At 40.7% G+C, this 21,663-nt stretch overlaps 1 protein-coding gene across 1 annotated transcript in view; it reads left to right on the top strand.

Moving 5' to 3' along the window:
- Positions 1–21,663, top strand: part of VWA3B (von Willebrand factor A domain containing 3B) — a gene marked incomplete at its 3' end in the record, with an annotated part of 264,070 nt that overhangs the window by 192,034 nt on the left and 50,373 nt on the right. The window contains exons 27-28 of the mRNA XM_082245271.1: positions 9,963–10,057; positions 13,943–14,102. Of these exons, the coding sequence (XP_082101397.1) occupies positions 9,963–10,057; positions 13,943–14,102 (255 nt within the window). The remainder of the gene's footprint in view (positions 1–9,962; positions 10,058–13,942; positions 14,103–21,663) is intronic.

The following is a 21,663-nucleotide window of genomic DNA, read 5'->3' as shown; positions in this document are numbered from 1 at the left end:
CACGTCATGACACTACCGCCACCATGCTTCACCGATGAGGTGGTATGCTTTGGATCATGATCAGTTCCTTTCCTTCTCCATATTCTTCTCTTCCCATCACTCTGGTACAAGTTCATCTTGGTCTCATCTGTCCATACGATGTTGTTCCAGAACTGTGAAGGCTTTTTTAGATGTTATTTGGCAAACTCTAATCTGGCCTTCCAGTTTTTGAGGCTCACCAATGGTTTACATCTTGTGGTGAACCCTCTGTATTCACTCTGGTGAAGTCTTCTCTTGATTGTTGACTTTGACACACATACACCTACCTCCTGGAGAGTGTTCTTGATCTGGCCAACTGTTGTGAAGGGAAAGACTTCTTTGATCATCCACCACAGTGTTTTTCCGTGGTCTTCCGGGTCTTTTGGTGTTGCTGAGCTCATCTGTGCATTCTTTCTTTTTAAGGATGTTCCAAACAGTTGATTTGGCCACACCTAATGTTTTTGCTATCTCTCTGGTGGGTTTGTTTTGTTTGTTCAGCCTAATGATGGCTTGCTTCACTGATTGTGACAGCTCTTTTGATCTCATATTGAGAGTTGACAGCTACAGATTCCAAATGCAAATAGCACACTTGAAATGAACTCTGGACCTTTTATCTGCTCCTTGTAAATGGGATAGTGAGGGAATAACACACACCTGGCCATGGAACAGCTGAGCAGCCAATTGTCCCATTACTTTTGGTCCCTTAAAAAGTGGGAGGCACATATACAAACTGTTGTAATTCCTACACCATTCACCTGATTTGGATGTAAATGCCCTCACATTAAAGCCGAAAGTCTTCAGTTAAAGCACACCTTGTTTGTTTCATTTCAAATCCATTGTGGTGGTGTATGGAGCCAAAAAGATTAGAATTGTGTTGATGTCTCAATATTTATGGACCTGACTGTACACAGTATTATAGTGCATATGTATAAGAAAAAAAGCATAAATGCATAGGCATTTGTATGACTGATGTCATGAATAGTGAATAAAATATACAAAATACATTTAATGGAAATTGAAATTTGTGTGCCCACACTACTACTATTATTACTATAACTGGTATGTAATATTGTATAGCTAATTAATCCTAATGCAAACTTTGTGACCCTACAAGTAGCACATACTCGCCTCCCCTTTTTTCCCCATCTGCTTAGAAAAATTATAATATATCCTGGGTGTGACTCATTCTTTCTATCCTTGTGACATTGCTGCCACTTGCTGATTGGCTGCTCAGGCACCCAGGGCTGTAACAGGGATGGTGGGGAAAGAATACTTAGCCCTCTAAGTTATGACTTGGAGCATTTGCTGACAAAGAACAATCTAACAGGTGGAAAACAAGCAGTGAGATGACCTCATCAGTCTTCTGTTGCTCCTTTACTATTCAGTCACAGATTAGCTCTGTTGCTTAAAGCTGAAGTTTGGGTATAGCTTTTTCATAGTTACATTGGTTCAGCTTGGCCTGAACTTGAATAAGTATGGTCAGTATATGCTATATTGTTGATCCCTGTGAAAGCTGGAAATCATTCTAGTATGCAACGCTTTTTCAGTAATCACTGCTAGCTTCTGGATCCCATGAAAAGCATTCTCTGACTGGACAAGGTGGAGATTGTGAGGCCACAGCCCTACCTCTCCACCTCATCCAATCAGAGGATGCTTTGCATTCATTGAATAATTGCAGAATGTTCTCTGAATGGTGCCTATGTCGAATGAGTGATCCCCTATGTTCACTAAGGACCCAGCAACTGGCAGTGTATACTGCAATGATCTCCAGCTTACACAGGGACCAGCTAGGTATGGCACATGGTCCAAGCTGGACCAATGTAACTATGCAAAAAAGCCATACCTGAATTTCAGCTTTAAAGTGACACTAAACTTTGGTTAAAAAATATATTTTATTCAAATGTATATTCTTAACTAAAAAAAGTTACTTCTATTGCTGTCAGCCTCCTAATTCTCTTTTTTTTTTTTCTGTGATTCATCTTTCTGTTAGAGGGTGGTTACATTCGTTCTCCATGGTCCCACTGTAGGTAAGATTGTAGCCATCCTCTCCTTTTCACTCTCAAGATGGACTAGGGACTCGGAACTATGGACTATGGGATGTGTAGTGTACATAGAGCAGTGCGTATGACAGCAAACAAATGCGCACTGCTCATTTCAAACAAATGGGGGTGTGGGGGCGGGAAGGGGGGTGTGGAGTTTTAAGAGCCTGCAGAGGATGTTACAAGCAGTGGTGGATCCAGGGGGGGGCATCGGGCCAATTGCCCCCCCCGAAAATAATATTTCAACCTTACTCCGTCTCCAGTCCGCACCAGCCCAGAGTCCCAGACACAGTGCCGCCCGCAGCCGAGTTCCGAACTACCTTTCTCCCCAGCAGGTCAGCGGCGCGGCGGAGCTAAAGGCTTCTCTTGTAGTCCCGCCGCAGCGCCGCTGACCTATACAGCAGCCGGGGTAGCAGTGAGTGCACTGGTTGCTATGCTAGCGCCGATTGGCGTCTAGCAACCAGTGACGTCACCGGTCCTGAGGAGTGGAGGAGGAGAGCGAGGCCCCTGCATCCACAGCGGAGCCTCCTTCCTCGCGCTTTTAGAGTGCTGGCTCCACCCACTTCCTCCCTCCAGAGGCTCCAGGCTCCAGCAGCTTCTACAAGCCAGGCACCGACCAAGGAGAAGAATCTGATCCTGAGCAGTGACAGTGACTGACACAGTGACAGAGAGTGACGACTAGTACAAAAGTGAGTACAATTTAATGTATGTATTAAAGAAAAAAGTGTCCTGCCCTTTGCCATTAATGTTAAAGCAGAGTTCCAACTTCCACCCATTTATAATGAGATGCACTGACTGAATCCCCTTTAAAAATGCTTTTACCATATTTTTTTTTTGGAAGGAAATACCGTTTTTCTTCTTTATTAATCCGCACTCCTGGGTCCTGCTGCCTATAGGTGATTACGTTATTCGGCGATTCGCAAGGGCTCCTGGGATAGCGGCATCATGTATCTTAGCAGCCCTTGCGAATTGCCTAGTGACAAAATCTTGCGTTATTTCCAGACTGGCACCAGCTGTTCTCAGGGATGTATTGCATTCAGTCCGCGCTCCGCCCCGCCTCCTCTCAGTGAGCTCTACAGGATGCAGGGGCGGAGCGCGGACTGAATGCAATATATCCCTGGGAATAACTGGTGCTGGTCTGGAAATAACGCAAGATTTCGTCACTAGGCGATTCACAAGGGCTGCTGGGATACATGCAAGGAGCCCTTGCGAATCGCCGAGTGACGTAATCACCTATAGGCAGCAGGACCCGGCAGTGCGGATGAATAAAGAAGAAAAAACTGTATTTCCTTACAAGAAACATAAAATAATTTGCATTGGTAAAAGCATTTTTAAAGGGGATTACGTACATCTCAAATTAAAATGGGTGGAACTCCGCTTTAACCACTTAAGGAACAGGCCTATTTCTGTCACTTTACAAGTTAAAATCAGTATTTTTTGCTAGAAAATTACTTAGAACCCCCAAAACTTTTTTTTTTTTTTTTTTGCAGAGACTAAGGCCCCTTTCACACGGGCGATCCGATCCTCCTTTCAGTTTTTCAGGCAGACCGGATCGGATGCTCCATGCATCCCTATTGGGCAGCGGATGTCAGCAGAGACATCTCCACTGACATCCGCTGCTATCCGATTCAATCCTGTCCCTGAAATCCGAACTGATGGAAACCCTATTTTCCATCCGTCTGGCGGATCAGATGAGAATGGACAGGCGGTCCGTTCTCATCTGATCTCCCCATAGAGGACAGCGGGGATCTGACAACTCTGCCTGCCATCCGCCTGCTCAGCGGGGATCGGCAGATTGATCCCCCTGCTGAGCAGAATGGACCTCTTTGGACGGTGCGCCGTGTGAAAGGACCCTCACCCTAAAGAATAAAGTGGAGATTGTTGCAATTTTTTTGTCACATCGTATTTGCGCAACGGTCTTACAAAGGCAATTTTTTGGGAAAAAATACACTTATGTGAATAAAAAAAAAAAAAGAAAACTGTAAAGTTGGCCCATTTTTTTTTTCTCTAATGTGAAAGATAATGTAACGCGGAGTAAATAGATACCCAACATGTCATGCTTCAAAACTGCACACGCTCACGGAATGGCAACAAACTTTTGTACTTAAAAATCCCCATAGGCGTTGTTTAAAAATGTCTACAGGTTACCAGTTTAGAGTTACAGAGGACGTCTATGGCTTCAATTATTGCTCTCGCTCTAATGATCGCGGCGATACCTCACATGTGTGGTTACATATGTGGACGCGACTAGCGTATGTGTTCGCTTTTACACGCGAGCTTAGAGGGACGGGATGCTTACATTTTTTTTTCTTATTTATTTTATTTTCTTTTTTTTTTTACACTATCCCTTTTAAAAATATTTTTTTTGATCACTTTATTACAAGGAATGTAAACATCCCTTGTAATAGAAATAAGCAGGACAGGTCCTCCTCGATGTGAGATCTGGGGTCAAAAAGACCTCACATCCCACATTAAGCCGGTTCACATTTCTGCGATCACAGAGATCGCATGTAATTCGGAGCGCACTGTTATTATTACCCTTGTAATAATAAAGTTATATGTGGTTAAACATATCCTGGCTGTTTGTAATGTAATATTCTAATCTGGAATAATAAATGTGTCACTGTTTTAAACAAGGTTAGGACCGTATGATACGTTAAAAACAGTTCTGTAAGCAACACCTTTTTTTCTGGCAGTGCCCCTCCCGAAACTAGACTCTGGATCCGCCCCTGGTTACAAGGAGGCACAAAATACAGTAAGGAACAATTTATTAAAAAGTAGGTTACAAGGGGAATAATTTGTGGATGCGTATGGATTATTTCGGCAACACAACTAACCTGTGACTGTACAATGAAGAAGCAGCAGCAGACTGATTAGGTCATCTTAGTGTTAGCATATTCAAGCTGGACCAATGCCCCTAAACTTCAACTTAAATAGAGAAAAAGCAGGTCATCTGGCTATGTTATGTGGCAGGGCTGTGTAAATCTTTGGATTTAATGGACAGATGCTTATATCCTATGGCAGGTAAATCATAGCTCCCAACTGTCCCTGATTTGGAACAAAGTCCCTCTGTCCCTCTTTCTTCCTTTTTTGTCCCTCGTTTTGGTCTGATCTATATTGTTGTATATAAAATGCACTTTCTATCTATCAAAAAGTGTTTCTAGGGCTAAACCTTTTATCCAATTTGTAAATTACCGCATTTGTACATATTAAAAGCAAAAATAAAGGAATAGTAGTGGTAAAAAAAAGCACTTGTGGGTTTAACTGATCATTTTTTTTCTAGAACTCTCCTTTAAGGGGGCGTGTCATGGGGGGGGAGTTGTCCTATGCCTACATACTTTTGCTACTAGATGTTCCTTGTTCCCATCTTAAAAAGTTGGGAGATATAGGTAAATAGCTCCTATGTATTTATTTCAACATTTCGATTTTTGCCTGAAATGTGTGTACATGTAGGCTTTGAATCTAGAGTACATTTTTCATGAATGTGTTTTGTTCATCACTTCCTACCACAAATAATATGTCCTATTTATCTTGGACAAGTTGCATTTTCCCCAGGCTCCACCATTTTTAATAGTGCTGTCAAGCTTATCTGTTTCAATGACTTTGTGTGGCTAAACATACATTTTCTGCCAAGTAGTCCTTCTTGAAAAAGAGAAGACAAATAACATCCTGTGAAGAAAATAGAGTGTAATTACAATAATCATAACGCATATGATATTTTTCTTGTAAAAAGATAAAGCTTTCACAACCTGTACTACATACATAAGAATTTTGTTTCTTTTAAATGCTAATGTAATGACATAATTAAATGTCATTAACAAAGACTGAAAAAATTGGATTTGTCTTTTATAAAAATTATAATATAAACAATATAATGCTTATGGAGAGAAGATGATGATTACTCATTTTATACGACATGGTCACATTTTTTTCCTGATTAATTGTAAAGTAATTCGTAGCATTTACTAAGACTGTAGGCACAGGTGGCAATGTTTGGCTTTGGTGTTGTTTTCCTCAAAGGGATTCATCTACTATACAACAAACCTAGGGCCAGAATCAGAGTGAATAACTATTTCTGGTATATCAAGCAGGGGATGTCCTCTGTCGCCACTGCTTTTTGCACTGGTGATAGAGCCTCTGGCCGAGTTGATAAGATCATGTTCCTTTGTTACTGGCCTAGTGATTGGTTACCTGGAGGAAAAGGTGTCCCCCTACGCGGATGACATGCTCATATATTTAGCTGACCCTCAACCCTCCCTCGCTCATTTACTAAGTGTCATCCGGGGTTTTGGTCACTACTCAGGATTCCGAGTCAACTGGGAAAAATCCCTCCTATTTCAGTTAGACTAAGATGCCTTAATCTCTCTACCACCAATGTGTCCATTAAAAGTTGTTATAACCTTCTGTTATTTAGGTATTATAGTACAGCCTATCTCCTTATATCTAAAGAATAACTTGGACCCGCTCGTTAATAGATTTAAAAGCACCTTAAAGACTTGGTCCACTCTACCTCTGACCCTACTAGGCAAGATAAATATTTTTAAAATGATATTCCTGCCACGTTTACTCTACATTACACTGAGTAATTCTCCGGTATATATCCCTAAACGTGGATTCCAAGAGATTGACTCCACCCTTACCTCTTTTATCTGGGGAGGCAAAGCTGTTAGGATTGCCAAAGATATGCTGCAATTGCCTATTCTTGAAGGAGGCCTGGCACTTCCTAATATGCAACCCCATTATATTGCTTCCCAACTGGCCCACTCCCACTGGTGGTTTTACCCAGAAGTCAATAATGCTGCCACAGCCTTAGAAGCTGCCATCCTTACTTCATGTGAGTCCTTACAGAATTTGCTTCATCGTCAATCCACAAGGGGAAGGGATAGCACAAGTATCTTATCCATGACACTACAGAACTTTAAGCTCTCCAGACTGCTCCTGTAGGTGCGGATGCTGTATTCTCCCCTAATGCTCCATTGTGGAATAACCAGTGTCTGCAGGAGTTCTATCAAAGGATGGATGGAGCATTTTGGTTCAAAAAGGGAGTGGAACGAATCTACCACTTGTTTGTCAAAAATGCCTTCCGCTCCTTTGTGGAATTTCGTAAAGACTTTAATCTCCCTACCACAGCTTTTGATATCTCAAACTACGACATACGGCTGCAACGCAATTTGGTCTCCGTGACATTTTTATACAAGTCTCCCCCTTAGAGCGACTGTTGACTGACCCTTCTCATTCCAAACTAATATCTACATATTATACATCTCTGTTACATTCTACAACTGACAGACTTAATCACATTGAACTTAAATGGCTCTCAGATATACCGTATCTCACAGAGAAATCTGGCAGGAAGTTCTCCGATACAGATCCCTGCGGTTTCTTCAGCTAAAGATAAAGTTATACAGACTACATTTTTATATAGAGCTTACTATACTCCATGTTTTCTTTTATTTTCTGCACAGAATGCCCTCCCCCATGTGCTCTAGATGTTCTTTAGCAGAGGGCACATTCTATCATATGATGTGGGAATGTGAACCAATAAGAACGTTCTGGTCGGAAGTCACTGCTTTTATTAGCTCTGTTACCCAAATACCCAATATCTGTATTCCTTTAAGGTGTCTCTTTGGATATATTGATGATGAATCTCTTTCTAAAAAATACACAACTCCTTTATACGTTTAGTTATGTTTTATGCTACAAAATCCATTATTATGCAATGGAAGTCCACAACTCCCCACACTATAACCTTTTGGCTTACTCTTATTAATCAAGCTCCCCATTATACAAATTAACGTTTAAGGCTAGAGGTTGCCCCCGTAAATTCCATAAAGTTTGGAATCCAGGGTTGAGTTTGGACCCCACTATACAGGCTAATACTTAAGTCATTAAACAACCATGAGGACTAATTGTAACTTTCTCTTTCACCCTCCTTTGACTAAAGATACAGTATTTCAATATACTAATGTTTTAATACCTTGATCCCACCTCTTTTTTTTCTTTTCATCTGTTATCAAATGTAAGATGTATATTTATTACTTCCTTATTGATTAATTTACAATGAAGGAAGTAATGTATACTACATACAGTGATATTTGAGCGTTGTCTGCTCTATTTTCCTCTCTATATGTTACTTTGTAATTTTTTTTTATGTTCAATAAAGTTACCCTTAAAAAAAAAAAAAAAAAAAAAGACTGTAGGTACAGGGGTCACACATGCATGAATTATTCTTAGATGTAAACAGAAAAAATTGCTGGTATATAGTTAAAATTGATGGAATATATATTAAGCACTTCAAAAGAATAATTAAATTTGCATGTTTGCAATTGATATCTTTTTGCACCCATATAGTTTACATTTAGGCAGTAGGTATGGTTAAAGAGAACTTTGCTACAGTAGCCAATTGCATTTTTCTAATGAAAGTAAATTCTGACTGGCTGCTGTTCACAACAGTAATGTTTTTTTTTTCAGCCACAGAACTTTGCCTTGTTAAAATGTGGTGGCAAAGGCACCCACATTATATGCATGAACGATATTTACAACAGATAACCAGTATTCAGCCTGGCACTTCCAGTTTCAACATTATTTTATCTTCCAATTGCTGTTTCTGCCTGCTGCATAATTCATTTCATTTGGATTGAGCAGATTCTCTAGAGGCATTATCTTCATCAGAAGCTGCCAGTTTGGAAAGCATTTATTAATGTTTTAAATAGTCTTCACTCTTGCATTGTACTATTGAAGAACATCCATTGAATTGAGTTTTCTTTTTTCGGGGACTTGTATTATTAGTAGAAGGCTTTGATACAACAGAAAATGAGATGAGATGTCAGGGTTACACTGTGATCACAGAGGATAGTTCCTCAGTTCAAAACATGTCTGTGTGCAGCATAATCTGACCTGTTTGGAGATGCCATTACCAGTCTTAAACTATGGTACCTGATTCTAGTAAGAGGATCATGGAGTAGGAACAGCTTTTAAAACACATCCTTGAGGCCTGAAAACTTGGATGATAAAATCCAAGGAATATTTACATAATCAATGCGGTGAAAAAAAAATGAAAATTCACTTTGAAAAGAAAACCCAATTATAGGCAAGAAAAATTAAAAAAAAATAATTATCTGCCTGCACACAATTGGGTGACTGACATCAGTGCAGCTCATATCACTAAATATTTTTGTCTTTGCAAATTTAACTTTCACTTTCCTTTGTTAAAAAGGTGAAGTTGTGTAGACCATTCAATTATTTGCGAGCAAGAATTCCGTTCATTAAATTTTTCTTGCACATGATTGGTATTCTTTGCAAAATGAAGTTTCAATTTTTTTCTCCTCATTCACTAATTAAAAATTCACTTTGAAAGCGAAAATGCTCTAAAAGAAATGTCCCCACCTTATTATAGCACTGTACTTGGGATGCCCATCCATGCATTCGGAAGCTAATACAAGAAGTATAAGTATTTTCCATTTACTGGGACTAGTGTTTGAACTGGCATTGGCCTTTGACCGACAAAAGACTTTCTGTTATTTTAAAATGAGGTAATAAAAGTAATCACTATTTCATAATAATTTGATAAAAATAATAAATAATAAAAGGCTATTCACATCAGTCATTCTCTGGATAATATTTGTAATTACTAGAAAATAGACTTCTACTTACTGCTTCAGTCAATATTGTATTGTACATTGATATGTCTCCTAGAAAGATAAATAAAAAGCCAAACTTGTGTCTCAGAGATGGAAAATATTAGCTATTGATTACCAATGTTTGGACAAGATTTGAAATCATATGGTAAGAGATTACATTTATATGGCTGGAAGAGGTGAATGTACTGTGTTTGTATTTGTGAAGGTATCTTCATGTTTCCAGTTACCCTAATATAATCCACACTAACACTAGTTTTTCCTACAGACAGAACTCTTCCAAGTGAAAACACAAGCAAGAAACTGGAAGATTTGGCATTGCAAATTAGTCAGCACCAAAAAGAGCAAAAAGAGAATCAACAGGTGAGAGCTATAAAAAAATTTCCTAGCACTGTATGGATATATACAAAAGTGTGATACAAATCTTTTTTTAAAGACAGTTTTATGTAGCAATACTTTCACAGTATAAATGTTAGTGGAGAAAAGGGCTTGATTTACTAAGGCTAAGTTCACACTGGTGCGATTGCAGACATCGGATGTGATCCGCACTGCATTGCTGTGCAGATCACATGCGATGTCTGTGCGATGCAAATTCAGCCATACAGTTTGTATGGCTGAAATCGCATCACATTCGTGCCAAAATGGTGCAGAACCCTTTTTTTGGTCCCCACTGAAATCGGGTCGCATGGGTATTCAGACTCATGCGTTCTGATTCCATCCGATTCCACAGTTTGCACTGTGTTCTGGGAACCGATTTGGGGGTGTCATTAACTTTATATTGACACCCGCAGCCATTCACAGAGAGCAGTGTGAACTACCTTTGAGTCCGATGCAATGGGGTAACCCGCACGTGAATCACTGTGGTACCCGCATCGCACCAGTGTGAACCCAGCCTAAAGGCAAGTAGGCTGTTCACTGTGCAAAGGGAATTTTCACTTTGTAACTGAATTTTCTTTATCTTAGTGAGTAAGGTTAAGCTCTGCTGACATCCATCATTTAATCATGTGCAAGCAAAAAAAATCTATTTTGCAGTTTTCTTGGTGGTGGGTCATGGTAATGACGAAAATAAATTTACAGATAAATTTTACTTACACATGTCAAGTTGCCAACTTGGGTGTGGGCATTAAAGTGGTTGTAAAGGCACAAGCTTTTTTACCTTTATGCATTCTATGCATGAAGGCAAAAAACCTTCTGTGTGCAGCAGCCCCCCTAATACTTACCTGAGCCCCCTCTTTATCCAGCAATGTCCACAAGAGCCTTGCCTCTCCAGGGACTCACACTCCTGATTGGCTATTGGCAGCAGCGGGAGCCAATCAAGAGACAGAGGGGGCAGGGCCAAGCCACTGCTCCATGTGTGAATGGATACACAGAGCAGTGGCTCTGCTCGGGTGCCCTCAAAGCTGCTTGCTGTGGGGGCACCTGACAGATAGGAGGAGCCAGGAGCGCCAGTGTGGGACCCAAAAAGAGGAGGATCGGGGCTGCTCTTTGCAAAACCACTGCATAGAAGAGGTACAGTAAGTATAACATGTTTATTATTTTAATTTAAAAAAATGAAAGCCTTACAATCACTTTAAGGTTTCTTTTCTAGACCCTGGTCTAGAGGGGTTAAAATGATTTGGGTCTGTGGCCAAACACACACTAAAGGGAAATTTACTAAAGCTTGAGCAGCTGTGTGTGGCAACCAATCAGCTTTTAGCTCTCATTTTCAAAACGTAAAGCCTAGGTACAGTAGAGGTTTTTTTTTATTTTTTTTGCTTTTTAAATCCATACAAGGTACAGTACATTGAATGAGAAGTGTCCTTTTGCTAGTGGCGGCTCTGTTTAATGAAGTGGACATTCATCAAATTGATAAAGAATAAAATGTGCTCTATGAATGGAGTATGGGCAGATGAATGAAAAGCCTGCCTCCTCCATCCATAGAGGGCTCCTGTAGTGCAGCTTCTGTGAATGGAGGAGGGGGCAGAAAGGGGGTGCATAGGTATCACTTTTGACAAGTGCTTGTGACAGGTCCAGTGGCTTTTATTTGACCCAGCAGCACCGTACGATCACGGTGCTGCAGGGGTATGGGGGTGGAGGGTAGGGTGGACAAAGGAATGAACATTTTGCTGAATAGAGCAGCCGCTAGCGCAATGGCAACTTCAAATTCAATGCATATACCATCCCTTATGGTGATTTAAAAAAATGAACTGAACTTAAGCTTTAACTGAATAAACTGAAGCTACCTGTAAATGCTGATTGGTTACTATGCACAGCTGCTCCAGATTCTGTGTGCTTACGTTTTAGTAAATTCCCCCCATGTACCAGAAAAAATATTGTGTAATGTTATTCCACACTGATGTGACTGCCATCAGCATATATAGGAAAATCCCTTCATCCCAACCCAGTGAGGTTTTAATATTTCATCTTGTATGTCTAAAATAATGGGGTTGATTTACTAAATAGAGAGAGTGCAAAATCTGGTGAAGCTGTGCAAAGAAACCAATCAGCTTCCAGTTTTTTTTTTTATTGTTTTTTTTTGTCAAAGTTTAACCACTTCCCGCCCGCCTTATAGGCAAATGACGGCAGGAAGGTGGTTACATTATCCTGACCGGATGTCATGTGACGGCGGCAGGGGGCGCACAGAGCAGCGATCGGTGCTGTGGTGTGTCACTCTGACACACCGCATCTCCGTTCTCGGTAAAGAGCCTACTGACGTAGGCTCTTTACCATGTGACCAGCTGTGTCCAATCACAGCTGATCACATAGTAAATAGAAAGTGCCGTTGATCGGCTTTCCTCAGTTAGTGCCTGACAGGCACGAGCAGAGGAGAGCCGATCTGCAGCTCTCCTGACAGGGGTGGTCTGCACTGGTAATCACAGCATTGATTACCAGTGCAGACCCTTGTGGGGGGGTGACACTAGAACCACCAGGGATGCCCACCCATGACCCCAGGGATGCAATCAGGTCTCAGGGAGCCCACCAGTGCTCTCCCCATCAGTGCTACCCGCCAGTGCCCTCCCCATCATTGCTATCTATCAGTGCCGCCCACCAGTGTCCATCAGTGCCGCCTATCAGTGCCACCTATCAGTGCCCATCAGTGCCACCTATCAGTGCCCATCAGTGCCGCCTATCAGTGCCCATCAATGCCGCCTATCAGTGCCCAGCAGTGCTGCCTATCAGTGCCCACCAATGCTGCATATCAGTGCTACCTATCAGTGCCACATATCAGTGCGCATCAGTGCTGCTAATCAGTGCTGCCTATCAGTGCCGCATATTAGTGCCACCCCATCAGTGCCTCCTCATCAGTGCCTGTCAGTGCGGCCTCATCAGTGCTCATCAGTGCAGGAAAAAACTTATCTATTTACAAAATTGTATAACATAAACTAAAAAACTTTTTTTTTTTTTTATTTACTTGTGGTTAATTGAACAAGCTGAAGTTAGAAGCTGATTGGCCACCATGAACAGCTGCACCAGATTTTGCACTCTCCAGTTTTAGTAAATCAAATCCAATGTGTTCAGTATCCTTATGTGTAAACTGACTTTGGTTTGGGATTGTATTGTTTTTTTGTTGAACATCATAGGCTTGCACTCCCGAATCACCCTGTGCGGTGCAGATTCCCCCTGATATTTCACCAAAGCACCCTAAAGGGGCTCCTAAAAAAAATTGTAATACAATAATAAAAAACTATTGACACCAATCTCTGCCATAATGCCATCGTCCATTGCTCTGCTGACACTGTCAGTATACTATATATATATACACGCACACACACATATATGTTTGAGCTTTGGGGTGCACACCCTAATACAATAGGCCAAAGGTGTCAAACTGGCAGCCCTCCAGCTGATGCAGAACCACAAGTCCCATGAGGCATTGCAAGGCTGACAGTTACAAGCATGACTCCCACAGGCAGAGGCATGATGCAACTTGTAGTTCAGCACGCAACAGCTGGAGGGCTGCCAGTTTGACACCCCTGCAGTAGGCTGTGCACACCTATGTTGAACATGCATTTTGCCTTATAACATAGGAGAGCCAGTTACAGCCCCACTGTCATGTATAATAGTAGCAAGCTTGATTAATGTTTGCATGATTCTTTTCTGAGAAACATGGTACAATACCTGGCTTTCTGAAAATACTCTTTAATCTTTATTACTACAAAGCAGATACCGGAAATCTGTTCTGCAGTGGCCATGCTGTAACGGGTTAAACAGCTACTCAGCTAGTCTGAGTTTTAATATTTTCTTTTTTTACTTCTTTGTGTTAAATAGGAAATACAGCAGCTTCTTAAGGAGCTAACAGAACTAAATTCCCATCAAGGCAGAAATACATTGAAAGACGAAGAAAATGACCTGACAAAACAGAAAATTGATCTTCTTGAGCAGCTGAAAACTCTGATACCCATTAGCAGCACAAAACAAGAAATGGATGGTAAGTGTACATTTTCATGTGAGCTGCCTGTTCTGAAAACGCTGAAAGCCACCATCGATTTTTTTTTTTTTTTGGGTTAAGTAAGAAAGTAGATCTTATGTAAGAAGTCAGTAGGCCTGGATAGGTTATCTTACATGCTTACTCAATAAAGCAGTGCATTTACCGATAAGTACAGGGATCTGAGGGTAACCTGCTTTCTAGTTAGTCCAGAGATGGACTATGTATGCAATATCATGTTTACCTTCCGAAATAAACCCAGTGCTGTTCTAGTAAATATTCTATACAGGTTACTGACACAAGCACACAGCAGGTAATAGTTTTTTTTCTTGCAGTATAGTTAAAAAGAATAAGGTATAATAAAACCTAAGAACAAAAATGCAGTATTTTGCAGTCACCAGTCTTCAGATGTGGTAGCTGCTTTAGTTTTCTTTTTTTCAGGCTAAGTATATTTACCTCAAGTCCAGAAAAGTATTTATGATGTTGCCAGAAGTCCAGGGTGCTGGTAACTTCCTGTGCACGGAACCTAAATCTCAAACTGTGTTACCAGCCTTCCCAGTTCTTCTTTGTAAACCAAGCAACACCTCCCTCCTATGCTGTGGAGTAACATAGACAAGTGGTAGCAGAAAAAGACCAAGTGGTCCATCAAGTCTGTCTCTTTTTTAACCTTTTTCCCTAATTATAAAGCGGTTTTCCCCAAGCAGATTTACATTCACTTACCGTTGACTGACTCACTACTTCTGCTGGAAGTCTATTCTGAGCATTGACCATTCTTTTGGTAAAATACTTTTTAAAATTGGTTTTAAACTTTCCTCCTGCTGGCTTAAGGTCATGTCCCCATGTTCTTGATCTTAGTGTCTAGGGATGTGCAAACGGTTCAGCCCGAGTATGAGTTTGGGCCGAACATTTGCCTGTTCGCTGTTTGATGAACACCCGAATTTGCAGGGTGTTGGCCCCAATAAACACCCTGCAATGCAGAGTGCATTCTGCGCCCTAATTGGGCAAAGCTTTGCTCAATCAGGGCGCAGTGTAAGTTGGTTGATAAGGTGCTTGGCCGATTTTGAATGCGTATATGCAAGTAATTGGCCATAAAAGGGGTATAGGGGTCCGGGTACTGCCCTCGGGGACATGTATCAATAAAACCCTTATGCCAGTTAGATGCTCTGAAGTAGTACAAGAAGTAACTGTTGCTACACTTACTTTCACAGGGACTTAGAAAATTCAGGCTAGAATGGAATTATTTTAACAAAGTGTAGGTTTGAGAGCAGCTAAATCTGGGGCGCAGTCAGCGAGATGTGCTAGGCTGGGTTAGATTTATTATCATGAGTGCCTACGCTCAAACCTTGGCACTAAAAGAAATACCCCATGTTAGGATCAGGGGGAAAAACAAGGTCAAATGGAGAGTCCTGTCATGTGACCTGTGAGTCACATGACCCACTCTCCTCCAGTCTTAGTCTTCTCTCTGCTGCGCTAATCAGAGAAAACTCCCTAGGGCTCCGCATTCTCCATTCTCCACATTGTGCCAGCATTTTATAAATGGGCTATAGAATGCAGAGGGTGTGGCGCATGACCCTTAAGAGTATGACAGAAATCAGATAGTAATATCCGCTGTGCTCTTGTACCCTATATCTAATAAGGCAACATGCAAGAGAAAAAACATGTAAGCAACCTATTGCAAAACCTCTTTTGTCCATCTGTTTACCCCCAGAATGATGAAAGCGTCAGTCATTTATTATGGGGTAATGCTTATTGTTGCTTTTTCATGTATTTTATTTGTGTTTGCCCTGTATGTTTTATGTAGCTTCTTTTTATACTGTGCTAGTGATTGGATGTAGAACTGCTGGAGGACAAGAGCAAGAATAGATTTGAAAAGATGGTATTTTCCATGATTATCAATAAATGGAATTACACAGATGAGCTAAGCTCAACAGAGGATCCACCGCTGAGAATAATTGGTTTATCTGCACTACTAGGTTCTCCTGGCATACACTACTGCTGGTAGATAGGAAGTGCCAAGCACAGCGATGGAAATGTAAACCTAGACGTGACCTATTTTCCTGCCTTGTGATACATAAACTCTAAAATTATGTGCTTATGTATCACCTTGTTCTTTAACAGAGACTGAATGTTTTAACACCAAACACAACATGTTACCCCAAAGTAATTAAGCTGTGGAACAGAATCTATCTTTTTCCTCTTTATCTTAACCACTTACCAACCGCCCACAGTACATTATTGTTTTTAAGTGCAAATGAGAGATCTGGGATCTTTTTGACCCCAGATCTCTCAATAAAGAAGACCTGTCATACCTATTTATATTACAAGGGATGTTTACATTACTTGTAACACGAATAAAAGAGATAAAAAAAAATAATTAAGGGACAGTATAAAAATTAAAATAAATAAGAAAAAAAAATGTAAAGCACCCTGCCCCTTTGTGCTCTTGCACAGAAGCGAATGCATACCATATGTGCCCGCATATGTAAACGAAGTTCAATCACAGACATGCGGTATTGCCACAATTCATTTAAGTGAGAGCAATAATTCTAGCACAAGACCTCTTCTGTTACTCTAAGAGCTCATATACACACAGACTAGGTTGACCCCCGGCCATGGGAAAATGCAAAACTCGGCAAAATTGTGCTGTGATTTTACCACGATTTTGCTATGTTTTGCGGTCAGCGGTCACAACATTCCTATCCTGAATGCGATTATTCCACGTTCAGGAGAGGGTGGTTGAGGGAGGTTGAAACTCCCCTAACTACAGCAGCTTCTAAACTCTTGTAAAAGCCTATGTGTACATGGACGCATAGGAGTTAATTTACTAAAACTGGAGAGTAAAAAATCTGTTGCAGCTCTGCAAAGAAACCAATCCAGGTTTTATTATCAAAGCTTAATTGAACAAGCTGAAGTTAGAAGCTGATTGGCTACCATACACAGCTGCACCAGATTCTGCACTCTCCAGTTTTAGTAAATCAACCCCATTGGCTTTTATGTAGTTAAGTTTAGGAACTTTGGCAAAAAAAAAACACCAAAGCGCCTAAACTCAAGTTTAGAAGCTGTAGTGTACATGAGTCTTAAAACGGTAACCAGTAAACATTTTTAAAGTGTCGCCTATGGAGATTTTTTACTACCGTAATGTTTGTTGCCATTATGTTAGGTATCTATTTACTCGGCGTAACATCATCTTCCACATTCTACAATTAAAAACTGGGCAAACTTTAGTGTTTTTTTCTTTTCAAACTCTCAAAACAAACTCAAACTTTCCAAAAACAATTGCATTTGAAAGACTGCTGTGCAGTCTGACATAAAATATTACAAAGATCCCCATTTTATTCTCTAATGTCTCTGCTAAAAATATATACATATATATATATACAGTATCTCACAAAAGTGAGTACAGTAAACCCCCCTCCATTGCGGGGGTTACGTTCCGGACCCAGCCGCGAAAAGTGAAAATCCGCGAAATAGAAAAACCCTATTAAAATGCATTGTAGGCATGTTTTTTTACTGTCACTGTACGTGTAGAAGCATTTTAAGGTCTTTAAACACACTTTTAAAACAATAGAAACTCATTTAAACACATAAAAGATACTAAGAGACATAGCAAGAGCTATGGAAAACACAAAAATATTTCATTTTTAATGATTTATATAGTAAAATAACATTACAAAAAAAACCGCGAATTACCGGGACCGCAAAAACTGAACCGCGATGTAGCGGGGGATTACTGTACACCCCTCACATTTTTGTAAATATTTTATTATATCTTTTCATGTGACAACACTGAAGAAATTACACTTTGCTACAATGTAAAGTAGTGAGTGTACAGCTTGTATAACAGTGTAAATTTGCTACACTGTTATAAAACAGTTAGAGCAGCGTCCACCAGACCAGACAGAACGCAATTTTATTCCCTGCATCATTTATTGAAGGACTTATTTATTTATTTATTTATTTTGTTATTTATTCATTGAAAAGCACAGCAAGCACCTGGTTACTTATACTGTATGTAATCACTTTATTCACTTTATTCAGTCAAAGATATATATTGTATATTGTTTTTTACTATTGTATATTTATTGATTAATTCAGGATTCACATAGGTGTTAATCAGATTTGCACCCAGCACTTTATCATATTGCACAGATTTTACACTTTATTACGCATCTTGTTAGGAATGAGAGGGCAGCACATATCTTTTCAGTCTAAACCGCTGGCAACAAAAGTGAATATACCCATAAGTGAAAATGTCCAAATGGGCACAATTAGCCATTTATCCTCCCCCGTGTCATGCGACTCGTTAGTGTTACAAGGTCTCAGGTGGGGATGGAGAGCAGGTGTGTTAAATTTGGTGTTATCGCTCTCACTCTCTCATACTGGTCACTGGAAGTTCAGCATGGCACCTCATGGCAGAGTTGTTGCTCTTCATAAAGATGGCCCAGCCTATAAGAAGATTGCCAAGACCCTGAAACTGAGCTGCAGCACGGTGGCCAAGACCATACAGTGGTTTAACAGGACAGGTTCCACTCAGAACAGGCCTCGCCATGGTCGACCAAAAAAGTGGTGTGCATGTACTCAGCGTCATATCCAGAGGTTGTCTTTGGGAAATAGACGTATGAGTGCTGCCAGTATTGCTGCAGAGGTGGAAGGGTTTGGGGGGGGGGGGGTCAGCCTGTCAGTGCTCAGACCATACGCTGCACACTGCATCAAATTGGTCTGCATGGCTGTTGTCCCAGAAGGAAGCCTCCTCTAAAGATGATGCACAAGAAAGCCTGCAAACAGTTTTCTGAAGACAAGCAGACTAAGGACATGGATTACTGGAACCATGTCCTGCGGTCTGATGAGATCATCAAGATAAACTTATTTTGATTCAGAAGGTGTCGAGCGTGTGTGGCGGCAACCAGGTGAGGGGTACAAAGCAAGTGTGTCTTGCCTAGAATCAAGCATGGTGGTGGGAGTGTCATGGTCTGGGGCTGCGTGAGTGCTGCCAGCACTGGGAAGCTACAGTTCATTGATGGGACCATGGATGTCAACATGTACTGTGACGTACTGAAGCAGAGCATGATCCCCTCCTTTCAGAGACTGGGCTGCAGGGCAGTATTCCAACATGATAACGACCCCAAACACACCTCCAAAACTACCACTGCCATGCTAAAGAAGCTGAGAGTAAAGGTGATGGACTGGCCAAGCATGTCTCCAAACCTACCAAACCAGGTCTCTAACATCCACCAGCTCTGTGATGTCATCATGGAGGAGAGGAAGAGGACTCCAATGGCAACCTGTGAAGCTCTGGTAAACTCCATTCCCAAGAGGGTTAAGGCAGTGCTGGAAAATAATGGTGGCCACACAAAATATTGACACTTTGGGCCCAATTTGGAAATTTCCACTTAGGGGTGTACTCACTTTTGTTGCCAGCGGTTTAGGCAATAATGGCTGCGTGTTGAGTTATTTTGAGGAGACAGCAAATTTACACTGTTATACAAGCTGTACACTCACTACATTGTAGCAAAGTATCAATTCTTCAGTGTTGTCAGATGAAAAAAAGTAATAAAATATTTACAAAAATATGAGGGGTGTACTCACTTTTTGTGAGATACTGTATGTTTGGGGGTTCTAATTATTTTCTAGCAAAATATACTAATTTAAACTTCTAAACAAAAAGTTCCAGAAAAGGTTTGGTCAGTAAGTCTTCCATTAAGGGATGTCTATGATCAAAAAGTAAAATCATATATTTATTTCTACAGCCTATTCCAATTATTTCTAGACTTCTCCTATTATTCTGAATGATCTTGAAGTTTGTAACCTTACTTTATGAAGATCCCCACACATTTACTTCTTGGAACTCTGTGATACACACTGCCTATATACCCTGTGAGTAGGCTGCTGCCTCACACATTTTTATATAGCCTGCCTTCTGAACCACAGAGGTGCTGAGAGGAGGAGTTTCAGGAGGCGGAGTCAGTACAGGAATCACTGCTTGCAGGCAGCAAGGTGCCATGTGATATGTAGTCTTTAGAAACCAAAAGTAAAGGAAGTTGTGGAAAGTTTTGGAAAGAGACCATGGAGACAGGCAGAACTCAGAACATGAAAGTCGATTTTACAAATAAGCTTATATTGGAATGTCAAAGATAACTATTGTTTGTATTTTTATTAAAATGCTGGTTTAATAGAATGAACGTTTATGCTGTGCCCATATAATTCCTATAACACCAGATGTTGTATTGCAGTAAATCAAATAATAGCACAGAGAGGATTATGAATATACTTTTGTGTTCATGGAAATTAAACAAGCTGAGTAATCAGTGCAACTCTTTATTTACATATTCCAATACCATTAGCAGCAGTGAAAGACTTTTAAAATTCTTAAGAGAATGTACTTACTCTGTTTGCTACAAGTAAATCTTTACTGTAAAGATTAATCTATTGCTGGCATAATAATTATTTTCCACAAGATCTTGATTGGTATGAGCTTAGTCAAATGACCAGTCTGCTTTTGAGTTTTCTTGTATTTTGTCATTATACAGAATTTGGTGTTCACTAAACTAGAAATTCAAAAATGATAAAAAAAAAAAAAAAGTAGGACAGGTTTTGTCAAAAATCTAAATTTTGTAATGTTTGTTATAAAAAATGTTTATTGATTTTAAAATCAAATGCTTGCAAGACACCAAGGTGCAGAACAGTGTTCATCATTAACCACTTGCAGCAAAGTGACGTAGGGATACGTCGGCAAACTTTGCGGGGTTATACCGGGATGATGCCTCTAGCTAGAGGCACCATCCCAGTACCGTGGTTTAGAGCCAATGGTCGGCTTTCCGTCGGTAACCGCCGATGCGGCTTGGGAACCGCTCGATCGTTACCCGGGTAAGCGGGAGGGGACATCCCCCCTCCCGCTGCCTTCTGTGACTTTGCCCGGGCCTCCCGTCCCACCGGGAGACCCGAGCACCCAGCCGGCGCGTCCGCCGGCTGGATGGAGTCCCGATCTAAGCCGGAAGCGGCTTCGATCGGGTCTCCGATGACGTAACCCAGAGGCGGCGTCCATGACGTCACTTCTGGCTTACTCTGCTGCCAAAGGCGGCAGATTTAAAAAACGGCTGTATGCAAAAATGCCAATTTCGGTGTTTTGCATACATGAAAGTGTAGTGAAGGGGTCTAGGGTCTTTTAGACCCTCGATCCCTCCATAAAGAGTACCTGTCACTGCATATTGGTGTCACAAGGGATGTTTACATTGCTTGTGACAGCAATAAAAGTGATCAGATTTTTTTTTTTTAAAAAACCTGTAATAAAGTTAAAAAAATAAATAAATAGGGAAAAAAAAACGTTAGCTCGCACATGAAAGAAAACGTATACGGAAGTCGAGCCGCGAATGAAATCACTGTTCAAACCACACATGTGAGGTATTGCCGCGATCGCCAGAGCGTGAGCAATAATTAAAAAAGAGCTACACTCTAACTCTAAACTGGTAACCGTTAAAAATTTTTAAAGCGTCGCCTATTGAGATTTCTATTGACCGTAGTTTGTCACCCTTCCACGGGTGTGCGCAATTTTAAACCATAACATGTT

Source organism: Pelophylax lessonae (assembly GCF_965119305.1).
Source record: "Pelophylax lessonae genome assembly, chromosome: 2".
In the NCBI taxonomy this organism is placed as follows: Eukaryota; Metazoa; Chordata; class Amphibia; order Anura; family Ranidae; genus Pelophylax; species Pelophylax lessonae.
The sequence above is the reverse complement of the archived record's forward strand: the minus strand, read 5'-3'. Positions and strand labels throughout refer to the sequence as shown.